We start from the raw sequence: 26,522 nt of genomic DNA on the forward strand, positions 1-26,522 counted from the left end.
GGCTTGGCAATTGCTGAATAATTCTCGACAAATCTTCTGTAGTAGCCGGTAAACCCCAGAAAGGACTTCAGTTCTCTTGCATTGTTAGGGACCGGCCAAGATTTAACTGCATCTATCTTGCACGGGTCGGTACTAACACCATCAGCAGAAATCACATGCCCAAGACACTTAACCGAAGACTGGAAGAACTTGCACTTCTCGGGACTAAGTTTCAATCCAAACTGACGGAGACGGTCCAAAACCTGGAAAAGACGGACTTCGTGCTCTTCTGCAGTGTTAGCAAATACAATGATATCATCCAAATACACATAAACACCATTATGAAGAAGATCACCCATGCACTTCTCCATGAGTCGTTGGAACGTGGCGGGTGCATTGGTAATGCCTTGAGGCATTCGGTTGAATTCATAAAAACCCAAAGGACACCAAAAAGCAGTCTTATGTTTATCTTCCTCTGTCATCTCAATCTGGTAGTACCCGGACTTCAAATCGAGGCAGGAAAACCATTTCGAACCATTCATGGCGTGGAGTGTGTCTTCTATCCTTGGTATCGAGTATTGATCCCGTATGGTACGGCTGTTCAATTTACGATAATCAATACACAGGCGGACGTCACCATTCTTTTTTCTGACCAAGACTATCGGCGATGCAAACTGGCTTGCAGACTCCTGGATTATCCCCTTGTCTTGTAGGTCCTTCAAATGTTGCTTAGCATCAGCATAGTCAGCGGGGGGAATTCGCCTACAATTCTCTCGGAAAGGGGTCTCATCAGATAGCTTGATAGTGTGCTTGACTGATGACGTACAACCAATATCTAAGTCGTCTCGAGAGAAAACTTGGATCTTATCATGAAGCAATTTCTTAACTCTATCTACATCTTTGATGGGAAGGGGGGAAGCTTTAAAATCAAAATCTAAGGAGACCAATGAAGGAGAAACTGGTTTGGGTACGGCAGTACAACTAGATGTCTGGGCAGATTGTGAAGAAGAGTACGCTTTCGCCCAAGCACAATCAATGGAGAGTCGGTTTACAAACTGTTTCCCAGCCTTCAGCTGACACACCCGCAACATTTCCTTCACGACACTAGTATTTGTGCCCACGAGCAGGGGGACATCATCTTTTCCCTGACGGCTTGGACACACAAGGGCGAGGGTAGTAACTTCGTGTTTCATCCCTGCAGTGCTAGCAGGAAACATCAGACTAACTTCTACATAACCCTTGTATGGTACTATCTGGTCGGCTGCCCCTATCACCGCAAGGTGCGACAGGGGTTGGAGTTGGCGGTGCTTCAAGAAACGGTGGAAAAACTTCTCTGTCACGCAGGTAACCTGCGACCCGGTATCAAGGAGACACATCGTGGAGTGTCCGTCGACGAAGACAGGAGTAGTAGCCTGGTCGCCGACGACACCTCTGGGGATACTTGAGACATCATCACAAGAAGGAGACTCTTGATACCTGGTTGCAGTTGTCATCAGTTTCGCTGGACCCTTATATGGTTTGGGGACGGCAGGAGGGCCCTCTACTGCTGTCCGCTGTCGTTTCCCGAACTCTGTGGTTTGGATGCAGTAGCGCGGGTCAACATCTTCTCTTGCACCAGCGCCGGGTTCTTTGGTGACTTACAAATGCTACTGCGGTGGCCCTCCTCGCCGCAATTATAGCAGAAGAAAGACTGGCTTCTCTGTCGGTTGCCGGAGTACGACGGGTTGCCTTGCTGGGCTCTTGGAGTTGACTTGAAGATGCCATCCAACCGTCGGTGAAGGCGGTCGACGGCCTGTCTTAACTCTTCCACCTCACCTGTGGACTTAGAGGCGGGAGTGGGCGCTTGCACTGTCTGCTCTATAGCCAAGACGGAGACCTTCTTTTGTGGGGAGCGGTGGGCAGCCTTTCGGTCCAGCTTGTCCTCCAGTTGAGACTCCGCCACCCGGACTTCTCGAAGTAGTTCAAGAATTTGGGGTGGGTTCGCCTTCCTGGAGGACAACTGCAAGGTGTGAAGGAGATTGTCGTTGAAGAGGCAGCCTCTCTGGAATTGGCTGCACAGGAGCCTTGGGCACTCTTCTTGTGCAGCGCCGCCTTCTTCAACGACTCGGGTCAGAAGTGTGTGCAGACGAAGTAAATATTCTGATGCCTTCTCACCCTCCCTCTGAAAGTCGCACCGGAACACTGTCAGGAGTTCATCACCGTCGGCAACCAGTCCGTAAGCCATTGAGAGGCAGTCTAGGTGCTCGATCGCCGATGCTCCTTCTCCAATGGCCCATACAACATCTAATACTTCTCTTCTCACCGTCTGAGATGCTATCGTCCTTGATGAGTTGTCTTGCGAGCCTTCTCCAGTTCTCAAAATCTAACTCACCAGCTGGGGTCGGGGTACGCCCCGAGAACAACCTCAGTCGTCGATAGGCCCTATTATTGGGTTTATCTATAACTATTACTTTGGGTGGGTCAGTACCTTCTACATTGGGGACTGGAACTACGCCTAGGGATCCCTTCAAGTCATCTAGTGTTTTGTTTTGTGCTGCTAAAAAATCGGTTAGGGCATCAGAGAAATCCATCGTGCTCAGTTGATACAACAGTTACAAAATACAAAGTAAATCAACAAATATAGCAATGGTAACAAAACAAATCGTTAAATCAAACAAATAACAACAAGTTATGCTGTCAAAAGTGTGAGAAAATGTGCTTCAGTCAAAAACACAATATGCAATCAATATTAAAACACTGGGAGAAATTATGGCATAGGTCATTCATATAATAACACAAGATGAGAATCAACTAGAAAATGCTTCCGTTTAAAGTTTTGTAATTCCTTCGAGAATACGAAACCAACAACAGTAAAGAACAACAATGAAGGAATTCTAAATGAATTAAGCAAACTCCGGGTGGTGCCTCCAATTTTGTCACAGGTTTTTACCTCTTTCAAATAATCAAGAGCCTACGACGTGGTTCGATTAAGAATATCGGAATGTTTGCTAAGAAAGAAAACACAACAGACAGCAATTTAGTTAGATTCTCTTCTCTCTCAATTATAGTTATTATTATTATGAAAATTATCTCAATATCTCAATATCAAGGATTCAACAAATACAACACAATCCATTCAGTTATAAAACCAATCAATAAGGCAATGGTTCAAAATCATATTAACTCCTTCAGTATTATCAACGGTTCACAACTGTGCGAAATGGTATTTGAACGGCAATTCACCAAGGTGAAACAACAAGTAAAAATACTCAACCATATATGAGTCTGAGGAAATATTAACAATCGCAGGTTTGTAAAATGAAACAGCAATAATAAATACTGAAGCAGTTAATGGCAACGAAAATACACAATGATATATAATAGGTCTTAGCTGGTTCCGCGCTTCCACTGGACTTGGCAGAGACTCTGTCTTGGGAGATCGACATCAGATTGGCTCCGAAGTCCAAGAAGTGACTCTGACGAATTCCAGGAAGACGACGAAGGGGGTTGAGAGCGGGACTGGCGAAAAGTTGAACCGGGTCAACTTCCCAAGCGAGGCCTGTGGGCTAGTCTGTATCAACATAGCACGTGGTAAAGATGCAAGAAGGGGGGTTTAGGAACGTACTTAGGGAAGTAACAAATGTTCCAAACAAAATCTACGCAAAGTGTAACTATCTAAACACTTTCAAGAAGTCTTCCTTGCATTAGGCCGATTTTCGCTCTGTTAAAAGTCTTAACTCATCATAAACTAATTCAACTATGACTTACACAAATATAAAGAACATACAACAAAATATAAAACGAACACTCTTCCAGTGCGTACTGATAACCTTCATGAAACTTAAACATAAGGGAACGATAAGAAACTTCTGTGCGTGTATGTGTAAAACACGATAGTGGTCAATCCAGATCAAAGGTCACAACTGTTTACGTGCGTAACAGCAAACAGTCGTCTAGCCTACTTAAATGGAAAGGAATGTGCTCGGACATCTTCAAGTGTGAAAAGGGGTTATCTAAGGACAATGCTTGTCCAGCACAACTAAAGTTACGTATTGCCATGGTATTGCTTAGCAAAAATGTAGGAACATACCAATAAAAAAGTATATAATAAATACTAATCAGAAATAGCTCAATCACATAATGATCAAATGTGGAAGGCGCTTTGAGTGAAATCACGGTATATAAAGTAACAGGTGTTTCGATAAACCAAATAGGTTCTATCAAACAGTAAAACGTATCGAACGGCAAAAGAATAGCACTGAGTATAAAATCTAACTGCTAACTAGCAATAAATGCAATATACAACTAAATCATATCGGCAATAGAATGTAAGAGGAATATACGATTAAATAGACAACAACAAAAAGGATTACACAATAAAACACTCAAGGAATTTATACATCTTAGCAGCATTGTTCGAACAATCAACATAATGGTTTAAACTCATATTGAACTGTACCATCCATCTTGAGTCTTACTCCAACTACCTGGTCGAACAAATCTTTCAAAAGGCAAATGCACAAGTGATAAATCTTATACAATATGAAAGAAATAATCAAAGCTTACCTGTATCAACAGAGCACGTGGTAAAGATGCAAGAAGGGGGGTTTAGGAACGTACTTAGGGAAGTAACAAATGTTCCAAACAAAATCTACGCAAAGTGTAACTATCTAAACACTTTCAAGAAGTCTTCCTTGCATTAGGCCGATTTTCGCTCTGAGGATCCAGAGGAAAACGAGCCAGGATATACCAAGCTGGTCACGCACTCGGACAGGAAAGTTAAACTATGATTGGCCAGAAATATTAAAACAATAACATTCTGGTTGGGCTTGACCAATGAGAAAAGAATTAGTGGCCTAAGTTCTTAAGAAAACGTGTGGGCAGCTAAAGACAATCAAATCCGGGCACAATTCAAGGAAACTACTGACCTTGCAACAGTCATTGCAACATAGCCTTACGTCATGTCCCTGGGGGCAACCAACTGCTATGTCTTATGGTCAAGGAATTCCTGGACAGTGACTCTGGCCACTCCTCTCAAGGATGTGGTACTATAAACAAATGTTTCTCAGAATTATAAAACTACGAGAAACTAACACCCACACAGGAGGTGAAAGTTGAAACAATGACTCTATAATAAACTTAAGAATCCTCGTTGGACAACTTAAACTAAATAAAATAATCTTCGTCGGACTATTAACTAAAGTAAGAATTCTTCGTCGGACTAATAAAATTATGTTATAATATGCAATTTATAACAGAGTCCGACATTTATAATTGCTGAGTAATTCTTGTTCAGGCCTACAAAATCAATGATTGCCGAAGCGTCAGGCCATTAACTAGTTTGATTGATGTGATTTTCTTGCTGTTGTGAAAAAAATCAGCTTTGCAGCTGTTGTTGAATGATGATTACAATCCATTAAGTTTTAAAGATGATTAAAGGCACTGGACGCCTCTGGTAATTGTCAAAGACCAGAATTCTCACTTGATGTTTCCCAACATTTTCTGCATAAAATAAGAAATCTAATTTTAAAGGTAAGAAATAGGGAGGTATAATAGTTTGGAAGCAGAGACGGCAAAAACAAAACCACCAACATATGAGAAACTGATCAGAAGCCATAACAACACATCCATGAAATCACTAGACATCCATTTCAGAGAGTTTTTAATCATTGCCACGAATAGTTAATATTAAAAAAACTGGTCATGCTTAGGAAATGGTCAGTTGGTTTCTGGGATTATTAATTTTACACTAATGATGAAGCGTTTCTTTTCAATTCAGACACGTTGAATTTAATTAATTACATTATGCACACGTTTGTTTTTCTTTGATGTTCCCGCAAACAATAATATTGTCATCAAGGAATTGCATTGTGTTCCTTCCATTTTATAATAAGGAAAACTTCCAAAAATATAAAACAGATTTGTACCGAGGAGTGAATACAGCTGTAGCCTATTTATCAATTAAAAATAATGTCAGATTTGATGTGTTTGCACATCTGTGTTGATAAGCTCACATTTCAAGACTCAATCTGCTAGACGATATTGTCATAAATCTTGGTAAATCAACCGAGGCGAGAACGAAGATTAAAAAGTCATCACATTTTTACGAGAAGTACAATGTTATTTTTACGACTGCAACCAGGAGTGTAATTTCCGAAAGAAGTTTTGCAGCAACGTAGTGTAGAATTCACTGATTGTTTTTTCCAAGTAAAATGACAACATTTTGGCAAGTGATGGGTTCTTCCCACAGTTTATGTTTTTGTTAATGGACCTGCTGATTGTCTTTTTGTATCAAGTGACATTAATCAAATAGGCAGTATAAAGAGCAGGGACTTGACAACCCAAACTAGGGGACTTGAACAAACAGGCATGATATTGGGTATGTTATATACGTTTTAAAATGGCAAAATATTTGCAGTGATGTGCTCTTCCCACAGTTAATGTTTTTTTTTATATAATGGCTACCTGCTGATTGTCATTTTGTATCAAGTTATTAATCTATCGGGCCGTATAGAGCAGGGACTTGGGGACAAACTAGGGGACTTGAACAAACGGGCATGATATTGGGTATGTTATATACGTATGTAAAATTGGCAACATTTTTGCAGTGATGGGTTCTTCCCCGGTTAATGTTTTTTTTTTAATAATGGCTACCTGCTGATTTTTTTTGTATCAATTATTTATCTATCCAGGCAGTATAGAGCAGGGACTTGAAAACCCAAACTAGAGGAATGGAACGAACAGTCCTCAGCCTACACTCTTAATGTTCAAGAGTGAAAAAAACACTCTTTTGAAGAGCCATATGAAGGACAACTCTTTTTCGAGTGGTCTTCCACTCTTTTAGACTGAATTTTGCATCTTTTTTGTGATTTTTCACTCTCTCCTGGAGTGAAACCCCTCTAAAAGAGTGAAATAACCACCACTCTTTTTGAAGAGCCATATGGAGGACAGCTCGAAATGTAAAGAGTGGTGTTTTTCACTCTTTTACATTAAGAGAGTATGGTGGTGTGTGTTTGGTGTATTTGTGGTGTCACTTTTGGTGCGGGTCTCTGGTGTACACCACAAGTACAACACCACCATAGTGGTGTAGTTGTGGTGTACCCCTGCCTGAAATAAGGTACACCCTGGTCTCATCTGGTGCGTTCCAAAAAAAAGTATTCATATTTTATAGAATACTGAAGACCGACCTACATGTACACTATAGATGGTTTAGGCTCTAATATACAAAATCCGACTTGTCTAAGGGCAAACAATTTCAGAAAAATATTATGCCTAAACAAATCAGCTCAAAAGGTTTAAGGTAATTCTCCTGAAGATGAGCAGAGTATCTGTTTGAAATGTTGAGACTAAACCGGTTCTTTTAAGAGCCAACAATGACACAAGAGATTTTACACATGGTTGAACTTGCAAGTTTACTATTTATTTATATTTTCTTCCTAATAATAATAGGTTTTCCCGGCCAAAATCATAAAATAAAAAACATTCCATTTCATTTAAGTCCATTCACATTCATGCATTTCCTTGCACGCGCGTCACACGTGGTCAATAGGTTTACGTGTAAACGCCGCATCACCTAAAAATGCGCACTTCACTGAATAACACACGTTGACATTGACCACCAAAATGGCGCATCCAAGATTATTCTGATGATGACGTCAGTTGAAATGGGTCAATATGCGATTAGGACTACACTTTGAACATTCTTGAGTTTAATTTCTATAATACAGAAACAATCCACTTATGGCATATACTACCCATTTACACTTGATAAAATATAATGGTTGACTGGCTGTTGCTTCTCATCTGGTCTTTACAAAGTTGAAGAATAACTCTTGCAGTGTAATGAAATTGAATGATCTTGTTGGACCAGTAAATGCTGAACTGGTGAAATTGTGGAAATGGACTACTCCTTTTGACTGTTGAATGCTGAATCAACGGAGCATTCATTTCAAACCAAAGTAAAAAAAAAAAAATGAGCTGGGTGTTAAAATGAATGTACATTTCTTGAAATTGACAGTGCAAATAATATACAAATAATAACAAACTATAATAATAACAATAATAATATCGTAAGTATAAACAGCTTAATTGAATTTGGCAGTGGATATTTGGTAGCATAATTTGTTCTGAATCATTGTGTGACATTGAAATAAATGTTTATCAAATTAAATTAAACTGGACATCAAGCCAGGTAATATTTCCGCACGGCGCTCTCAGTACGTAAACACAACCCAAGAACCATATTAGCCCCTTTCACACGAAAGCAACTTAGCAAGGGTCCCTTGCTAATAGCCTAATAATGTAACATTTTACAAAATGCACTTCATGTGAAAGGACAATATATTTTTTTGTCTACTATCCAATTACTTCTCTTGCAAAATCCGGTCAAACATTGCTACATTTTACAACCGTGATAAAATTATGCAAGGTACCCCAGCTAAATTGTTGCCGTGTGAATAGCACTATTGTCCCACATTCAGATGAGTATTTATCATCATCTAATACTGAAATGTAACGAATCCTCAGGCTCACAAGAGTTTCCATCTATCATTTTTCCTCTTTTGCTTTCAAGTATTGCAAAAGCACGCTCAATATCGGCCTCTGAGACCTGTAATGCAGGAGAAAAAGACAAAATGCTGTTTTCTGTTGTTGTTTTTTACCCATACCCCTATGTGTGTAAGGCACTATAGTAGTGTCCCCGAGTACTGTGAACAAAAATCAATCAGAGGCATATTACTCGGGTAGGATTTGAACCCAAGTTCTTTGCCATTCCAGAGGCAGGGGTCGGTTTCACAGAGAGTTAGGAGGAGATATTAAAAACGTATGGCTTGTCCTAAGTTAGGACGAGTAACTCGTCCTAAGTCAAGATAAGACTAGTCTTAAAGACACTTGACACTAGTGGTGATTGTTAAAGACTAGTCTTCACAGTTGGTGTATCTCAACATATGCTTAAAATAACAAACCTGTGAAAATATGAGCTCAATCGGTCGTCGAAGTTGTGAGATATTAATGAAAGAAAATAACACCCTTGTTGCACCATGGTCACACGAATTTGTGTGCTTTCACATGCTTGATTTCAAGACCTCATACAAGTTCTAAATCTGAGGTCTCGAAATCAAATTTGTGGAAAAATACTTCTTTCTCGAAAACTACGTCACTTCAGAGGGAGCTGTTTCTCACAATGTTTGATACTATCAACCTCTCCCCATTACTCCAAAGCAAGAAAGGTTTTATGATAATAATTATTATGAGTAATTACCAATAGTGTCCACTGCCTTTAAATCTTTGTGAAATCCATACCAGACCAGATTGGTATCAACTAGACCACTAAAGGCATTTTGAATCCTATAGCAGGCAGTGTGTACCCCAGCGATTTGGTTTCCCTTACACCATTGTGTATAAAGCACTGTATACTCTTCAGTACCTTCCCATGTTCTGTGAAAACAATTGACAGGCAAATCGTTCCGGCATTTTGTCATTCTACATTATCCAGTCACAAGACTTGACCAAGTCAGATTTCTTGTGACATATGAAATTTTCCTAGTAACTAATTACTTCAAGCAGATGCCTAATGCATTAAGTGACACTGCTTCCCAGTACACTGTTTCACAGAAACTCTGTGATGCTATAATTAAATGTGATTTGCCTTTAGTCGTGGAACGATTTCATCTGGCAATTTTGCATAGAAGTGAATTTGAAATAAAAAGTTGCATTGCCTTAAAGGTCCAGTGAATTAGTTTTTGCATCCAGTTTAAACTATAAGATAAACACTTATTAACCTATAAATGCAACTTAATTCCAAATTTACATGAGGCTTATATCGCAAAAGAAAAAACCCAAAACCTAACATCTAAGAATTCAGGGTAAATCTATGACAAATTTGTGTCTTCAACCAAAGCACATGCCTTACATAGCCATTATTGCATGATAAATTGTCTATAAAATGAAGCATAATAAATGTATACTTTGTATTGTGTTTTTATAACAGTTTTTACAATGAAATAGAAACTTCAATGTTTTCTGCTATGTTTATTGCATTGTTCCTGTTACCTTTGTTTCTGGGCTCCACATGTGTGCGATTCAAGGGAACCCATTTTAGTTGCCTACATTCTGGTTTGGGGTTACCCTTTGCACAAAGTTGTATTTTGATGTTTGTGCAATAGAGGTATAACAAACTATAAAACTAAACTGAACTAAATACGTTTACACAAATTCCCATAAGACTCAAAATACCAAGGAATTAGGACGGCTGCTTTTGGCACATTTTTGCCGAGCCTTGCCTTATACATCAATGTTTATAACACTCATATCCTTCTGTGCAGCTGAATATAGTATTCTTATTAGAACTACAATGTGAGGGGGAAGTTCAAGTTTTTGATCTAGATACTAGAATATGTTGAAGTGTTGTGGCCGAGCGGTTAAGAGCACCAAATTCAAACTCTGGTGTTCTGATAATTGAGATGGAAATTGGCATCAGGGATAAAGAGTACGGTATTCGTTTAGGTTTTACCCATATACACCTATGTGTGTTGGCACTGCACTCCGTACTTTCCCGAGCTCCGGGACAAAAATCATAGGCATATTGCTTGGATGGGATTGGAACCCACGACCGTTGTAATTCTAGAGCAGTGTCATACCAACTAGATCACGAGATTGCCCGGTAGCTATATACATGTGTATAGGCAGTTCGAATCCTATATTTTAGCAGCGGTTTACCACAAAGATTAAAGACAATGGACACTACTGGTTATTGTCAAAGACTAGTCTTTAAAGTTGGTGTATCTCAACATATACATAAAATAACCAACCTGTGAAAATTTGAACTCAGTCAGTCGTCGAAGTTGCGAGATAATAATGAAAGAAAATTCACCCTTGTCACACGAAGTTGTGTGCTTTCAGATGCTCGATTTCGAGACCTCAAATTCTAAATCTGAGTCTTGAAATAAAATTCGTGGAAAATCGCTTCTTTCTCGAAAACTACATTACTTCAGAGGGAGCCGTTTCCCACAGTGTTTTATACTATCAACCTCTCCCCATTACTTGTTACCAAGAAATGTTTAATGCTAATAATTATTTTGAGTAATAACCAATAGTGTCCACTGCCTTTAAGGCACTGGACACCTTCGGTAATTGTCAAATCGAGGATAAGAATATAAATTTTTGGTTTTACTGGTGTGTGTTAGCACTATATACTAAGTACTTATATAATACATCTTAATTTATTACACTACTGAAGCAGTTAGCAAAACCATTTTTTTTTGTTATGAATGTTCTCCATCCTCAGCCAAACTGGACCCCTGCAGGCTACTCTTCAACGGCTGTCTATCATGAAGCGCGGAGCTATTACAATTCTTATTTCAATTTGTTTGTTACAACCAAAATCAGTTGATTGCACTTTTGTTTAGCTTTTCAGGAAAGGTTTTTCTTAAATGAAAATCTTGTCTTAGACCACAGATTTACATACTGTACACTTACACGGTCTAATGAATAGTCGTAAACACCCCTGAAAATATTTCTGTCTGAAACATCATATTTGATGAGAAATACATCAAACTAATTTCGCGTTTGGAGTTTGTTGCCCAGTGAGCGTTTAATTCCTTTCTGTCATAAATCAATGTCATGCAAAATGTGCAATCGGTTTTTCATTATTTTCTCCGGACCCAGATGGCTGATCGATCTCAAACTTCTGCATATTTGTCAGTTCATGTGTATGGTGGATTACATAAAGTACACTACTGCCATCAACTGGTTTGTAAGCAAAACCAAATATGATTGAAACTTCAAGTTGAAACTGACAGTTCTTTCCATAACCACCCCAACTCATTTAGAGATATAGTCATTACATGATGTTAGCTGCAAACCTTTCCATATCGTATTTCCACCGTGCAAAGTTTCAAGTCCTACAAATCTGGGAATGTTTCTTTACAATCAAATTAAATGAAATTGAAACGGAATGAATTAAATCTGACTTACCAATGTGTGATCATTCAAGAATGTGCTTATGTAGTAGATCGGAATACCTGCCTCCGCCAGAGGTTCCGATATTTGTGCAACTATCCCTGACTCATCTGAAAAAGAGATCGTTCAATCCTAATAATAACGTTTGCTGTGCTATTAAAGTCAGTGGACACTATTGGTAATTGTCAAAGACTAGTCCTCACAGACTAGCCTTCACAGTTGGTGTATCTCAAAATATGCATAAAATAACAAACCTGTGAAAGTTTTAGCTCAATCGGTCATCGAAGTTGCAAGATAATAATGAAAGAAAAATAACCCTTGTCACATGAAGTTGTGTGCGTTTAGATGGTTGATTTCGAGACCTCAAGTACTAAATCTGAGGTCTCTAAATCAAATTCTTGGAAAAGTACTTCTTTCTCGAAAACTATGGCACTTCAGAGGGAGCCATTTCTCACAACGTTTTATACCATCAACCTCTCCCCATTACTCGTCATCAAGAAAGGTTTGATGCCAATAATTATTTTGAGTAATTACCAATAGTGTCCACTGCCTTTATACCCTAATGCACACAAAGACTTCAACAGAGTACCACACATTCTAGGCTAGTATCGGGTGTACGGTTTCTTCTGTACAACTGGTGTTCTGTTGAAACCACTTGGACTGTGTAATGTTCACTTGGTCTTCAGAGTCTCCCGTGTAATTTTGTGGAAAGAGCTAGATTTGGGCTAACAGTAATAGAGATGTACGTATTTATACTGCATTTAGTTTCTGTAATCACAAACCATGTACCGGTTTCAGTCATTCACCTATGGACCGTTCCGGCTTTCCACATAAACCTCCCCCCACCGCACACGTGAGCAAGACACGTGTACGAGCACTCCCAATGACATTCTGCACGATTCTGCCGCGCGTGCCAAATTTACGCGCACGCATGACCGAGTTTGTCCGACCACAATCATTGCTGTGATTGGTCAGATGGGTGAACGCGCGCAGTTTGATTGACAGGCCGGATCGGTCCATTTAGTTCACTCACCATCTACACCCAGACTGCTTCTTTTACCAGTTTCTAATACCAACTGATCTGATGTCAACAACCATCCCCCCCTCCCCCCCCCTCCCCCCCCCCTCGTATGATTAGAAACATATGGCACATATTTCCATGCACCACTCCATCCAAGCTCTTCTCTTAACAGTCCTATCCCAGTGTTAGCAATCTGTATACGGGTCACGTAAACATTCTCTCACCAGTTCCTCCACTCAATGTTGTTAAACCCAGCTGGAGTGCAAATTGCGTAATACGAGCCAACATTGAATGGGGGTCGGGAGGCGGGAGCCTAACAAGACGAGATATGGCTGGGACAGTACATAAAGTACTCCTGTTACATTAAGCAGATATTTGGTACCGGTATGATCTTTAAAGGCAGTGGACACTATTGGTAATTATTAAAACTAATTACTATCACAAAACCTTTCTTGATAACAAGTAATGGAAAGAGTTTCCCTCAACAACAGCTCCCTCTGAAGTGATGTAGTTTTTGAGAAAGAAGTATTTTTCCATGAATTTGATTTTGAGACCTCATCAGATTTAGAATTTGAGGTCTCGAAATCAAGCGTCTGAAAGCACACAACTTCGTGTGACCATGGTGCTGCAAGGTTCTTTTTTTCTTTCATTAATATCTCGCAACTATGACGACGGATGAGCTAAAATTTTCATAGGTTTGTTACTTTATGCACATGTTGAGATACACCAACTGTGAAGACTAGTCTTTGACAATTACCATTTGAGTCCAGAGACTTTAAAGCCATTGGACCCTTTCGGTTCAGAAAACAACAAAAAAGTTCACAGATTTACAAATAACTTACTGGGTTTACAGAAGGCAATGGTGAAAGACTTCTCTTGAAATATTATTCCATGAAATGCTTTACTTTTTGAGAAAACAGCAAAACAATATAAATTCTCGTTAACGAGAATTACAGATTTATTTTAAACACATGTCATTACACGGCGAAACGCGCGGAACAAGGGTGGGTTTTTCCGTTGTTTTCTCCCGACTCCGATGACCGATTGAGCCTAAATTTTCACAGGTTTGTTATTTGATATAGAAGTTGTGGTACACAAAGTGTGGACCTTGGACAACACTGTTTACCGAAAGGGTCCAATGGCTTTAAACAAAATTCTAAATGTTGCTAACCCCAGCTGGAGTGCTAACAGCGTGAGCCAACATTGAACATGTCGGGAGACGGGCACCCAATGAGATGGCATGGGGGATTGTACAGGAGGTGCTCCGGTTACATTTAGCGGAATATTGGTGTTATGTTTAAAAACAACTTTTATTGGTAAAGGAACACGTTGCCTTGGATCGGACGAGTTGGTCTATAAAAAGCATTTGTAACCGTTTTTTATAAAATGCATATGGTTGGAAAGATGTTTTAAAAGTAGAATACAATGATCCACACAAGTTTGCCTTGAAATTGCGTGGTTTTCCTTTTACTGTGCGAACTAACACGGTCGGCCATTTATGGGAGTTAAAAGTTTGACTCCCATAAATGGCCGACCGTGTTAGTCGACGAGGTAAAAGGAAAACCGTGCAATTTCGAGGCATGTTTGTGTGGATCATTGTATTCTACTTTTACAACATCTTTCTACCCATATGCATTTTATAAAAAAACCGATTACAAACGCTTTTCGAAGACCAACTCGTCCGCTCCAAGGCAACGTGTTCCTTTAATAACCCCTCCTGGAGTGCCAACCGCGTAACAAGAGCCATCATTGAACGGGGTCGGGGGATGGGGCCCAACGAGATACATGTATGCCAAGGGGGGAATGTACAGGAAGTGCTCCGGTTACATTAAGCAGAATATTGGCGTTATCTTTAAAAACAATCATAATGCCAGGCACCCAATCCTTGCATTCCACTCATTTCTTTGTGGTGGACTTTCATTACTGATTGTCTATGTATTCTCCATTCCATAAATGTTGATGTGCTTTTGATGAACTGTGATCACTCAAAAATCCAGGTTTTTCCTATCGTATAAATGATTTGATGTCTCATTGATGATAACAGAGTCTTTGTCCACGCTATTAAGACTTACTAAAAGTCCTCTGCTCAGAACTATAAAGTCATTTAGGAAGTTTGTGTGGGTTTGATAAACTCCTTTTGCAGCTCCTGGTTATTGGGGTTTATTGATCAAAAGTATTCTTCATAATAACTGTTTAAGAATTATTCAATTCTATATTAAACATTCATTTGTTGATTTTGATCTATTTTGACACTTATATGCATTTTTCATTTATTTAAACTTTTGCTCACTTAGCAGACGCATGTTCATACCCCATCCACTATGGATCAATGATGTCTTGGGCCCAGGCCCAATTTCATGACTCTGCTTACCACAAGCAAAGAATCACTGCTGACGGAAGCAGGGAACTTGGCACTTACGTCAAGCGTATTTTACGGGTTAGCGAAGAATTTTGGCTTGTGCGCATGCGTACTCCACGTTAAGGCATTCTATGCTTACACAGCTGGACACAGTTAGAAATTCAGCGCTTGCAAGTAAACGGAGAATGGCGATAGTAAGCGTAGAATTTGACGTTAGAAGGGCCATGAAATTGGGCCCTGATGATGAGATAGCGTACTTACCGAACCCCAAAGGGAGATTTCCAATCTTGATCATCCTCCAGAATTCTTCGGCTCCTGTGCACAAACTCCCACTTGGAAACCTTCAAATAGAATCAGATAATTAGAATAAATGTAAGTAATATTACTGAAGACAATGTTTTATTGATGATTGGATGTAAACAATTGTATCAGTTCAGCAGCTTTCGATAGAACAAAGCATTTTGAGAATCTTTTCACTTGGAAGTAATGTGGTTATGGAAAAGGATGTCAGTTTTTATCCCCCCCCCCGACAAAAACAAATTCAATATGAAAAGCACTACTGTACTTTTATTTCCTTCTCAGACTGTATCCTCCAATAAAAGATTATAATCTTCCTGCCTGGACATAGCGATTTATTTTGACGACATCTAAAAAACGCTACCACCTTTTCAAAAGAAATTTTCCAAACATAAGCATCCCTTTAGCAACCTCATAAATAAAGATTTAAGAAAAGAAACAAATAACACATAAATAATAAACTTACAATGCAATTGACTCAACATCTACTACGAGAGATATCTTCTGACTGATGATTGAGAGAGATAGAAACCGCTCGTGACCATCCTCGGGTGAAGGAAGAAAACTGAAGAGATAGAAAAAGAAAACACTCTGTAATTTGTATTTATTTTTCAATAATATCGCATTGAAAACAGAGCTGTGATGTCAAATTCACGTCAAATTCGCATCGCATTCGCAGGAAGTATGAGCCAGGCTTTATGTTCTATGAGAAGGGGTTTGCCCCAGCGATTCTGCCAGTGGCTGCTGAATGTGCCGAAACGCACCTTGTAAGCCTATACAAGGTGCAACATCAATTTGTCTCATAATAAAAAAAAATAAAAAAATAAAAAAACTTTCTTTAAATGCTTTTCTTTTTCAAGTGCCTTGAGAACGTGGGTCCTGTCATGACAGAATGTGCTTTTAAAAGAGTGATTTATTACTATAGTTTGCTTGATAAATCATTATTGTAAAGAATCCCATCGACTGACAATACCAGCAAAATTAACCATTGTATGGTACCTTAAAGGCAGTGGACACTATTGGTAATTACTCAAAATAATTTTTATCATTGATTACGAGTAATGGGGAGAGGTTGATAATATAAAACATTGTGCGAAGCAGCTCCCTCTGAAATGACATAGTTTTCGAGAAAGAAGTAATTTTCCACAAATTTGATTTTGAGACCTCAAGTTTAGAATTTGAGGTCTCGAAATCAAGCATCTGAAAGCACACAACTTTGTGTGGCCATGGTGCGACAAAGGTGTTTTTTCTTTCATTAATATCTCGCAACTTCGATGACCAATTGAGCTCAAATTTTCACAGGTTTGTTATTTTATGTATATGTTGAGATACACCAACTGTGAAGGCTAGTCTTTGACGAATACCAATAGTGTCCACTGCCTTTAAGGTATAAGTTTCATGCATTTACAGCACATTTGGGTCTTGTCATGGACGAATGCGCCAAGTACAAGAATGATTTATTATACTTTTAATGGCTTTATAAATCATAATTCTTAAGAATCCCATCGACTGTGACATACCAGCAGAATTAAAAGTTGTACGATACCAGTAGTATCCCACCCACCAAGAACAATGGCTTAAGGGATGTGAACCACTTAACCAGCATAAAATGTAAAACCAACAGATACAGAGACAGTTGCATTCCAAATTTAACCAGATTATTAAATGTGCAATTATGATCCCTAGGCCTGGAGCTATTTGTATTCCTTTCTTATCTGGCCAGTACTTTCCAAAGTTCTTGGCGATTCTTTTGTTATATTATTGATCTCTATGAATTTTAATGATGGCATTTCTATTCACAATGTGTCCCTTTGATTAGGTTCATGTGTTTAGTCTCATTCAGTTTGGTTTAGTGTGGGTTAATTGTTTGTTGTTGTGATTGTTTTTATTTCTTGCTCATTTCCTATTGTGTGTTTGACCTTTAAAAAAAAAAAAATAAATAAAACAAACTTTTAGTATTCAGTACTTACTGGAGTTCTGTGAAAACAAAATCACAGGCATATGACTCGAGTGGGATTCAAACCCATGACCTTTGCAATTCTAGAGCAGTGTCTAACTAACTAGACTACCAAGGTCACCCGGTGGCTATAGAGGCAGTTCGAATCCTATGTTTAGCAGCGGGTACTGCAGTAATATTACCCAGTAATGTGCCTGGGTTTTTTTCTTCAGAAATCCGGTAAGTACCGAGTATACAGTGCTAAACACACATCGGTGTATATGAGTATAAATACCCAAAATAGAATCTTATACCTGTTTGAATAAAACATGAGTTTTAGAAGTGTGGAGGTAAGATGAGAAAGTTGTTCAGGCTGAAGGCACGTCACTAAGAAGCGATTATCCGGACTGTGGAAGGAATGTACCACTGGTCTGGGAGTGTCTGTTCAGAAAAGAAGAATAAAAAAAAGGTTCACATTTGTACCAACTTGAGGGCTTGTGAGTTGTTTTTGGTAGAGGTGAAAAGTGAAGGAATGGGTTTAGGGTTTGGGCTTGAGATTTAATTTCATTTCATTTTAAGATATTTATTCTGCAGAGAATAAAAAAAAAAACAATAACAAAGAACAGTAATATAAGGAGAATTGGAAATGTGGGCATCCCAGATAAGCCAAAGCTTGTGGTAGGCATGCCCTGACAAACAAAAAAAAAAAACACAAATGGATTAACATAAACATTAGCAAGTATAGTTAGAATAGGTAATACAAAATATTCAACTTAGCTACACTAGACTCTATGTGAACTTGAGTGACTTCAGAGGGATGCAACTTATAACAATACTTTTGTTACAAATTATTTTTTTCCATGGAGTTTTGGTGTATGTCTCTTTTTACAATTTTTATATGATCACAGCTGGTCTGTTTGTACAATCTCCTTGCATTTTAAAATGTTGCATACTCCTACTCTATGTTTTATAACCTTTTATTGTAAATTGTTTATTTCTACGATTGCTTGTCATTGTTTGCTTTAATTTTTTGCTGATTTTAAACTTATTTTTTTATACTTTGTTGTTTTTCTGTTTATCTACATTTTAAATGTTTCTCTGTATTAGCTCCATGGAGCGTTGTTTTTGATGGATATGGCGCTATGTAAATTTTTACTATTATTATTAATAATACATATAATTAAGCATAGTGGTTTCATTAATTCACCATTGAACCATTTCCAACAATTATACATTATATGTTAATACAAAAATATACACAATTGTTTGTAAACACAATCCTTTTGAAATGGTCAGATAAGATCCTCTAGACTTGATAAAACATAAATCCATCCCATCAAGCCATCTGGTGAAGACATGATTGAATTGTTGCCCTCAGTTCCAGGCCAACTGATTCCAGTGGGAATTCTTTAAGGGTTGTCATTGATGGAAATATCCTCAACCGGAGGTAATTTGACAAAATGACATTTCCAATGCTATTTGGCGAGGTCTCAACAGGGAATTTAAAATTGTTGAGATGTTTTGAGAACATTTTCGTGGCGTACACAAAATTGCTTTCATTTGGTTTATTGACAACAGTGGGGTGGCATCATAAAGGCATATGGCATCACTGATGCGCTCACAGTGCAATGGATATTAACCTATTAGAAAGAATCGCAATTTCTTGATTTGTGCAATTCATAAACATAGAGAGTGAACCAATGTTTGTATGAGAGAGATTGTCTGTTGCCAGCTTGGCATTTATATCCCGCTTGTGGGAGTTTGCCAAGTTCCCTTGATGGGAAGATCATCTAAACAAACAGCAAACAAACAAGAATCTTATCTTTTCTAGGAAATGACATCATGTTCTGCTTTCGGGTAAATTTTTCTTTTTTTTTCAATTCCATTTCTCTTGTTTTATCTGTACGGGATAGCCACACCAGGCATTTGTACAGCTTTATAAAAACTTTGTATTGTATATAACAGATGCAGAAATAAACACGTTGTCATTCAAATGACTTACGCAATCCACAAGTATTCCTCCTGGAGTTCTTATCCACTTCTTGGGAGACAATGGGGATCATCTCGCCATCTTGGCTCTCTTTCAATATCTTGAAGTCTTTGCTCAGACAAGTCACTACATCATCATATTCATCTTCTTTCACCTTTCAAAAAAGCAACACAACAAATAATAGTACATTTATTTTCTGTATATTTCGTCTTTCTGTGATATTGAAATAAATGTTGTGTGAATGAAAATATGACCTTAGCTTATAAAGGCACTGGACACTATTGGTAATTACTCAAAATATTTGTTAAAGTAAAAACTTACTTGGCAACTACAAATGAAGAGCTGTTGATAGTATAGTTACACATTGTGAGAAATGGCTCCCTCTGAAGTAATGTAGCTTTTGAGAAAGGGATAATTTCTCACTCAAATGTTATAAGACTTCAGGCCTGAAGTCTTTTTTAGGCCTCTGAAAGCACACAATTTTGTGCAACAAGGGTATCTTTTATTTCATTATTCTCTTGCTACTTGACCAATTGAGCCCAAATTTTCACAGATTTGTTAACTGTGTATGATGGATACATCAAGTGAGAATACTTGTCTTTGACAATAACCAAAGGTGTCCAGTGTCTTTAAAATACTATAAATACATGTTTGTATCTTGGGATTTGTTGAAATATTAAGATTAAAAAGACATTGGTAATTGTAAAAGAGCAGTCTTCTCACTTGGTGTATCTCAACATATGCTTAACATAACAAACCTGTGAAAATTTGAGCTCAAATAGTTGTCGAATTTTGGAGATACTAATGAAAGAAAAACACCCTTGGCACACGAAGTTGTGTGCTTTCAGATGCTTGATTTCAAGACCTCAAACTCTAAATCTGAGGTATCAAAATAAAATTCATGGAAAATTACTTCTTTCTGGAAAACTACGTTACTTCAGAAGGAGCCGTTTCTTACAAAGTTTTTTTTACTATCAACAGCTCTCCATTGCTAATGTCACCAAGTAAATTGTATGCTAAAAAATATTTTGAGTAATTACCAATAGTGTCCACTGCATTTAAAATAAATGGATTCTGCCCGAGAGCAAACTTCTTACAACTACTACATTGTGTTGATTATCAAAGATAATCAAAAATCACAAGATACTTCATAGATAAAGTCAAGATACCAATAAATCAAAATTGGACGTAACTCAACTATTGGAAGACATCTTTTCTCATGACCATAAATCTTCAGTGTTTACGTGATGATTGCTTCTATAAGACACAGGGCTGAAATGGTACGCACAAAATGTACATCATTAAAAAATATCTGAAATATCTCTGGAGTTGAACTCCCACACAGTGTGCCTTTTCCTGGTAGTCTGACGCATCACCACTTTGTGATGCCAGATACCGGACGTCCAAAACCATCACATTAGTCAACTGCTCAGAACTGTAGAGTAATTAGAGCAATTCGAGCCTTCCAGTGCAAACAACTCGAAAAATGACATTTTCTCAGAAAGACAAGCATAGAGATGAAAGTGTAAAAAGAGGTTGAGATTGAAAATGATATTGCATTACACTGTTGATTTCTCTTTCTCTTAATTTGTTTTATATTTCTCAAGGCTGTTTTAAGAGAAGTAGCTTCTCCATTTTAAATTTTAAATCCATGTTATACGCCCACTGGCAACTTGTCACCTTTTGTGATGAAGATTTAGATTTTAAATTGTTCTTCTGTTTTCTTTTAGTAAGTTTATCCTATTTTGTGTTATTCAATAATGCGATTTGGTTGTTGAATCGCAAATTTTTGTTTTGTTTAACAAACCATTATTAATTTATATCTAGACCAATCACATCCATACCTTTGCAACTTTAAGTTGAAAAAACGCCCTCAATTTATACAGGAAACCAACATTATTGAGTTCCATTTTTAAAGCATTTTATAAAAACAAAATTGGGGTATATTTTGGAGCTCCTGGAGAATGGAGTTTATTAATCAAGAGTGGTCTCCAAAGTATTTGTTTGGCAAAAAGAATCATTAATTTTCTAATAAAGCGAAACATTTATTTGTTGATTTTGATTTTATTTTTCAAATTGTACCTGTTTAAATTATTTAAAGGCAGTGGACACTATTGGTAATTACTCAAAATAATTAGAGCATAAAACCTTACTTGGTAGTGAGTAATGGGGAGAGGTTGATAGTGTAAAACATTGTAAGAAAAGGCTCCCTCTGAAGTGACATAGTTTTAGAGAAAAAAGAAATTTTCCATGAATTTGATTTTGAGACCTCAAGCTTAGAATTTGAGGTCTCGAAATCAAGCATCTGAAAGCACACAACTTCGTGTGACAAGGGTGTTTTTTCTTTCATAATTATCTCTCAACTTCAACCAACTGAGCTCAAGTTTTCACAGGATTGTTATTTTATGCATATGTTGAGATACACCTAGTAAGAAGACTTGTCTTTGACAATTACCAAGTGTCCAGTGTCTTTAACAACCTTTTGATCACTAAGAATATTAAAGCGCCAATTAAAGACCGTACAAAACTGATAGATTGGTTATGATAGATCTGTTTTTAAATTGGTTTGACGGATGATTGGAAAACGAACAACAGATTGTAATAATTTATTTAATTAAAAAAAACTTGAGCAAGGGTTTTCAGCGTTAGCCCCTAATTGCTGGCCTCATATTGTAAGTGCCTAAAATAAAAGAGAGACGGGGAAATTATATAATGAGAACAGCGATTTAAGTTTAGATTGGCTTGATTTGTTATTATTTCCATTCAATTATAAACCATTCAATTCAATTCAATTTCAACACTCATCAGGGCCCAACTTCAAAAAGCTATTAAGCAGAAAAATACTGCTTAGCAAGTTTATTTGCTAAGCAATAATTCAAAATTCACCATCTTGACATAACAAGAAATCAAGCCACCCAATTAAACCTACAAGTATGAAATCTGTCTGGTACGTTGACAAGTTGTATACAGAGATGTTTTTGTCGGCCAGGCTAGTGATGATAGACTTAGTAGTCATAGTGAGACCAGAGTTGCTGTCAGCATCCACAAAGCTCGGGATGGCGTCCAGGGCGAGCCAAACCGTGGACTGTACCATCAGCTCTGCCCTAGAGGGGAGTTCTACAGGAAAAGAAAAAATGAGGGACACATCAGTAATTTTGAAATTGAATATTAAAATGACTGAACTGTAGGTACAACGTTTGGCACAAATATAAAGTTACGCACTCGCTACCTCGTTGGGGGCAAGGAGGTATTTGCCCTCCATGCCCCCATTACCTTGATGCCCCTTTAAATGTTCCAGGATCGATACCTCACAGAGGCAACAGAGGCACTTTGGTTATGGCCTTGATGCCCTTGAAAAGTTTCAGTGGGAATGCCCCTCGTATTTCCCTCATGCTCTTAACTTATAATGTAGGAACGAACAAAATCAGGCATGATATTCAATGGCCCTTGAACAAAAAAAAAACAGGAAAATTTATTGGCGTACATTCAGTACTAGGGTTGACACTAGGAATGCTTGCATAGACTTTCTCTGGCTATATTTCTTAAAAACAATGTTGCTGATTTGACCTGAGGGTTGAACAAAATTAGAAAACAGATTTTAAAGTAAGAGGAATAGCATGCCTGGAAATGTACCAGTCCTGTGGTTGGAGTTACTTTAATAAAAGTGACCTTTTCCAACTGATCTAAACCTGTATGTCGGTGAGTCTGTACAATGAAGTTGTCCACACGAATGTTATAGTATAGAATTAATCATAAGTTGTAACAAGAAAAAATGGGGCTAGCAGAATTGAAATTTCACACCCCCCCCCCTTTATTGAAAGTATTCAAATAGAAAATCCAGAAAAAATCTCTTTTAATTCACCTTTAAGACCCTCTTGATCAGTGATTAACGAGAAATCATCGCAGGTCTCTGTGAAACTGAAGAAATTGCAACTGTACAAAATGATAAAAACTTGTTTAGAAATATAATTTGATGTAAAAACTACATTACTAATTGAGAATTGAACTAAAAAGTTGAATCCCCTTAAGGTGATCGGACGAGTTGGTCTATAAAAAGCGTTTGTAACCGTTTATTATAAAATGCATATAATGGATAGAAAGATCTTTTAAAAATAGAATACAATGATCCACACAAATTTGCCTCGAAATTGTGTGGTTTTCCTTTTACTCTGCGAACTAACATGGTCGGCCATTTGTGGGAGTCAAAAATTTGACTCCCATAAATGGCCGACCGTGTTAGTCGACGAGGTAAAAGGAAAACCACGCATTTTCGAGGCATGTTTGTGTGGATCATCTTTTACAACACCTTTCTACCCATATGCATTTTATAACAAACGCTCACAAACGCTTTTCAAAGACCAACTCGACCGATCCAGAGCAATGTGTTCCTTTAACTTATGTGTTTCTGGTTCACATAGCAAGCACCCTTGTTTACAGGTTTCCTTGAGCTTGCAAACTACAGTGATTAAGAGTTGTTAAATTTGCATCAGGATAAAGATCTCTTATATCTTTGCGGTACCCGCTGCCAAAACATAGGATTCGAACTGCCTCTAGCTACCGGGCAACCTCGGTAGTCTAGTTGGTAAGACACTGCTATAGAATTGCAAGGGTATACAGTGTTAACACACATCGGTGTATGCCTACAAATAAATAAAAATAAATACAGCGATTAAGTTCACATAACTATGATCAAAGCATATCTTTGGTTTCAATCTCAAATCCAAATGCCATACCTAACTTGTTGATGCAACAGTGACAGCTTAATGAGTGAATGAGTGAATAAATCAATGTCTTTCTTTAAGATGGAAGCAATCCGAAGACGATGAGGTGAAATATGAAGCTCCATGACTCAAAATCCCTCAAGAACAAAACAGAAAGGATAAGAAAATGTCATGAGTTAAATGTAAAAGTGAAACCATTTATTTCTTTATTCAATTGTGCTATAAAAACAGATGTGACAAAATTCAATATTTCTGCAAACTTACAAAATGTAAGTACAGAGATACAGACCCAGTAATAGGAACACTGTACTACTTTTGTTCTCTCCGAATTTGCGACCATTACATATACACACTCCTACAGCGCAGTTAATTGTCAATACGAACTATTGAAAAAAGAAAAGAAAAAAGGAGTATTGAAAAAAGAAAAGAAAAAAGGAGTATCTAAGCGTTCCAACGTTCACGTTTCAGTTTACGTTGGTTTACTCGTCAGCAGGATCCACAAGTTTGGACGTAAAGCTATGGGTGGTTGATTGGTGCTCAAGCAGTAGCCTACAAAATACATGTAGAAGTGCCTCCAGGCTTACAAAAAGGCTCGGGAGAAAAAAAAGTGTTATTTGTGTAACAATAACATAAATGAATGGTCCCATTAATGATAGTTGTGATAACGTAACCCTCCTCCCGACGGCCGCCAGGCCGGAGGGTTACGAGTTTGTTTCGAGCTGAAACGGTTGATCTGGTCCAACACGTACAATTTCGACAGCTAGTCACCAGATTTGCCCCATTTTAACCACTTTCACAAATAATGACACAAATTCTGAGGGTACGAACTTTAATCCGCAATGTCTAATGCAGCCTGCCATAATACTCAAAACACCATTTAGGAAATATTTCGAAGAAAAATGGACACAAACTTACCAGATCCCGGAGCGAAATCCCAGGTTCATATTTTGAACCTGCCGCATCGCTTTGCAAACGCATTATTTTGTTGTTGGGCTAAACCATTCTGTAAAAGGGGTATTTATGTTGCAGTGCTACAGTGCGTGCGCGCCATTATGAGTGAACGGCGTGCAATGCAAACGGACAGCGCGCACACGCACTGCAACATTGTAACACCCATTTTACAGAATGGTTTAGCCCAAAAAAAAAAAAATGCGTTTGATGCGACAGGTTCAAAATATGAACCTGGGAATTCGCTCCAGGATCTGGTAAGTTTTTGTCCATCTTTCTTCGAAATATTTCCTAAATGGTGTTTTGAGTATTATGGCAGGCTGCATTAGACATTGCGGATTAAGTTCGTACCCTCAGAATTTGTGTCATGATTTTTGAAAGTGGTTAAAATGGGGCAAATCTGGTGACTAGCTGTCGAAATTGTACGTGTTGGACCAGATCAACCGTTTCCGCTCGAAACAAACTCGTAACCCTCCGGCCTGTCGGCTGTCGGGAGGAGGGTAAAGTTATTGCAACTACATTAATGATTACTTGGAACTTTCTAAATCGGAGCAGGCCTGATCAAATGGATATGATGGACATATAGGGCTAGTTCCATTATAGGCATTTCTTAAAAAATACTTTAAATGGGGCTGAAAAGGGACTTACATGTAGGTAGAGAGCTAGGGCCCTCTCTCTAATCTCTTTTGATCTGACAGCTCCATCCATGGGTTAGTCAGACTCTTTTTGCCCGGTTTTATAGACTCATCATTACATCATCTCCAATCATTCTTCAGTAATGTCCAAGCAAATAATAAATATACTTTGGTTTTAAAAACTTCAATGAGACACACCAGAACTTACAGAAGTACAGAAGGTACAGGTGCAATCTTCTCGCACGGCCTAATCGTCATCATGTGGAGGAACTCCTTCTTCCATGAACAAATTGCTATTATAATATTCGATCAATCAACAGTCTGAGTCATTGATTGATCATCAATTAGATGATTGAATCAATGACTGAGATAGATATAATGAACCATATCAAATGATCATGAATGATCACATAATGTGTTTATACTTAGGTTGACTGATAAGGGTTGTTATGGTAATTATCTGCAATTTACCTTCCGCCTTCTGATACAGAATTGGAGATTGCGTAGAGCCTGATGATAAAGTGACTGATGAGAGTCTCGTGTCAATGTTTACAAAATTGCCACGTGCGACAACCGGAAGTGTACAAAACGGAATCTACCACAAAAGATGACGACCGCCCTCTACAGTTCAGATCGCTGAAAAAATGTAAATAAATAAATAAAATACTTCCGTACTCTAGAGGTCGCTGTTTCTTGAAT

The 26,522-nt window shown here is 38.0% G+C and overlaps 2 protein-coding genes across 3 annotated transcripts; both read right to left on the reverse strand.

Moving 5' to 3' along the window:
* Positions 1-1,519: 1,519 nt before the first annotated feature.
* LOC117290130 (paraneoplastic antigen Ma3-like) lies at positions 1,520-2,203 on the reverse strand. Its single transcript, XM_033771386.1, has one exon. It carries the CDS (start codon positions 2,201-2,203, stop codon positions 1,520-1,522), a length of 684 nt encoding a protein of 227 aa, XP_033627277.1.
* A 5,354-nt stretch (positions 2,204-7,557) lies between these two features.
* On the reverse strand, positions 7,558-26,412 carry LOC117289906 (cytosolic arginine sensor for mTORC1 subunit 2-like). Of its 2 annotated transcripts, XM_033771109.1 has the most exons (11): positions 26,295-26,412; positions 26,032-26,116; positions 24,253-24,377; positions 23,382-23,452; positions 22,449-22,636; positions 19,532-19,673; positions 17,844-17,970; positions 16,060-16,158; positions 15,558-15,637; positions 11,932-12,026; positions 7,558-8,566 (listed from the first exon to the last, which is right to left on the reverse strand). In XM_033771109.1, the coding sequence occupies exons 3-11, from the start codon at positions 24,363-24,365 to the stop codon at positions 8,453-8,455; spliced, it is 1,029 nt and encodes a 342-aa protein (XP_033627000.1). In that variant the 5' UTR covers positions 24,366-24,377; positions 26,032-26,116; positions 26,295-26,412; the 3' UTR covers positions 7,558-8,452. The 2 variants fall into 2 exon arrangements, with proteins under 2 accessions (XP_033627000.1, XP_033626999.1); XM_033771108.1 differs by lacking the exon at positions 26,032-26,116 and having other exon boundaries at positions 26,295-26,411.
* Between the last annotated feature and the right edge of the window lie 110 nt (positions 26,413-26,522).

Source organism: Asterias rubens, chromosome 5 (genome assembly GCF_902459465.1).
Source record: "Asterias rubens chromosome 5, eAstRub1.3, whole genome shotgun sequence".
Lineage (NCBI taxonomy): Eukaryota > Metazoa > Echinodermata > Asteroidea > Forcipulatida > Asteriidae > Asterias > Asterias rubens.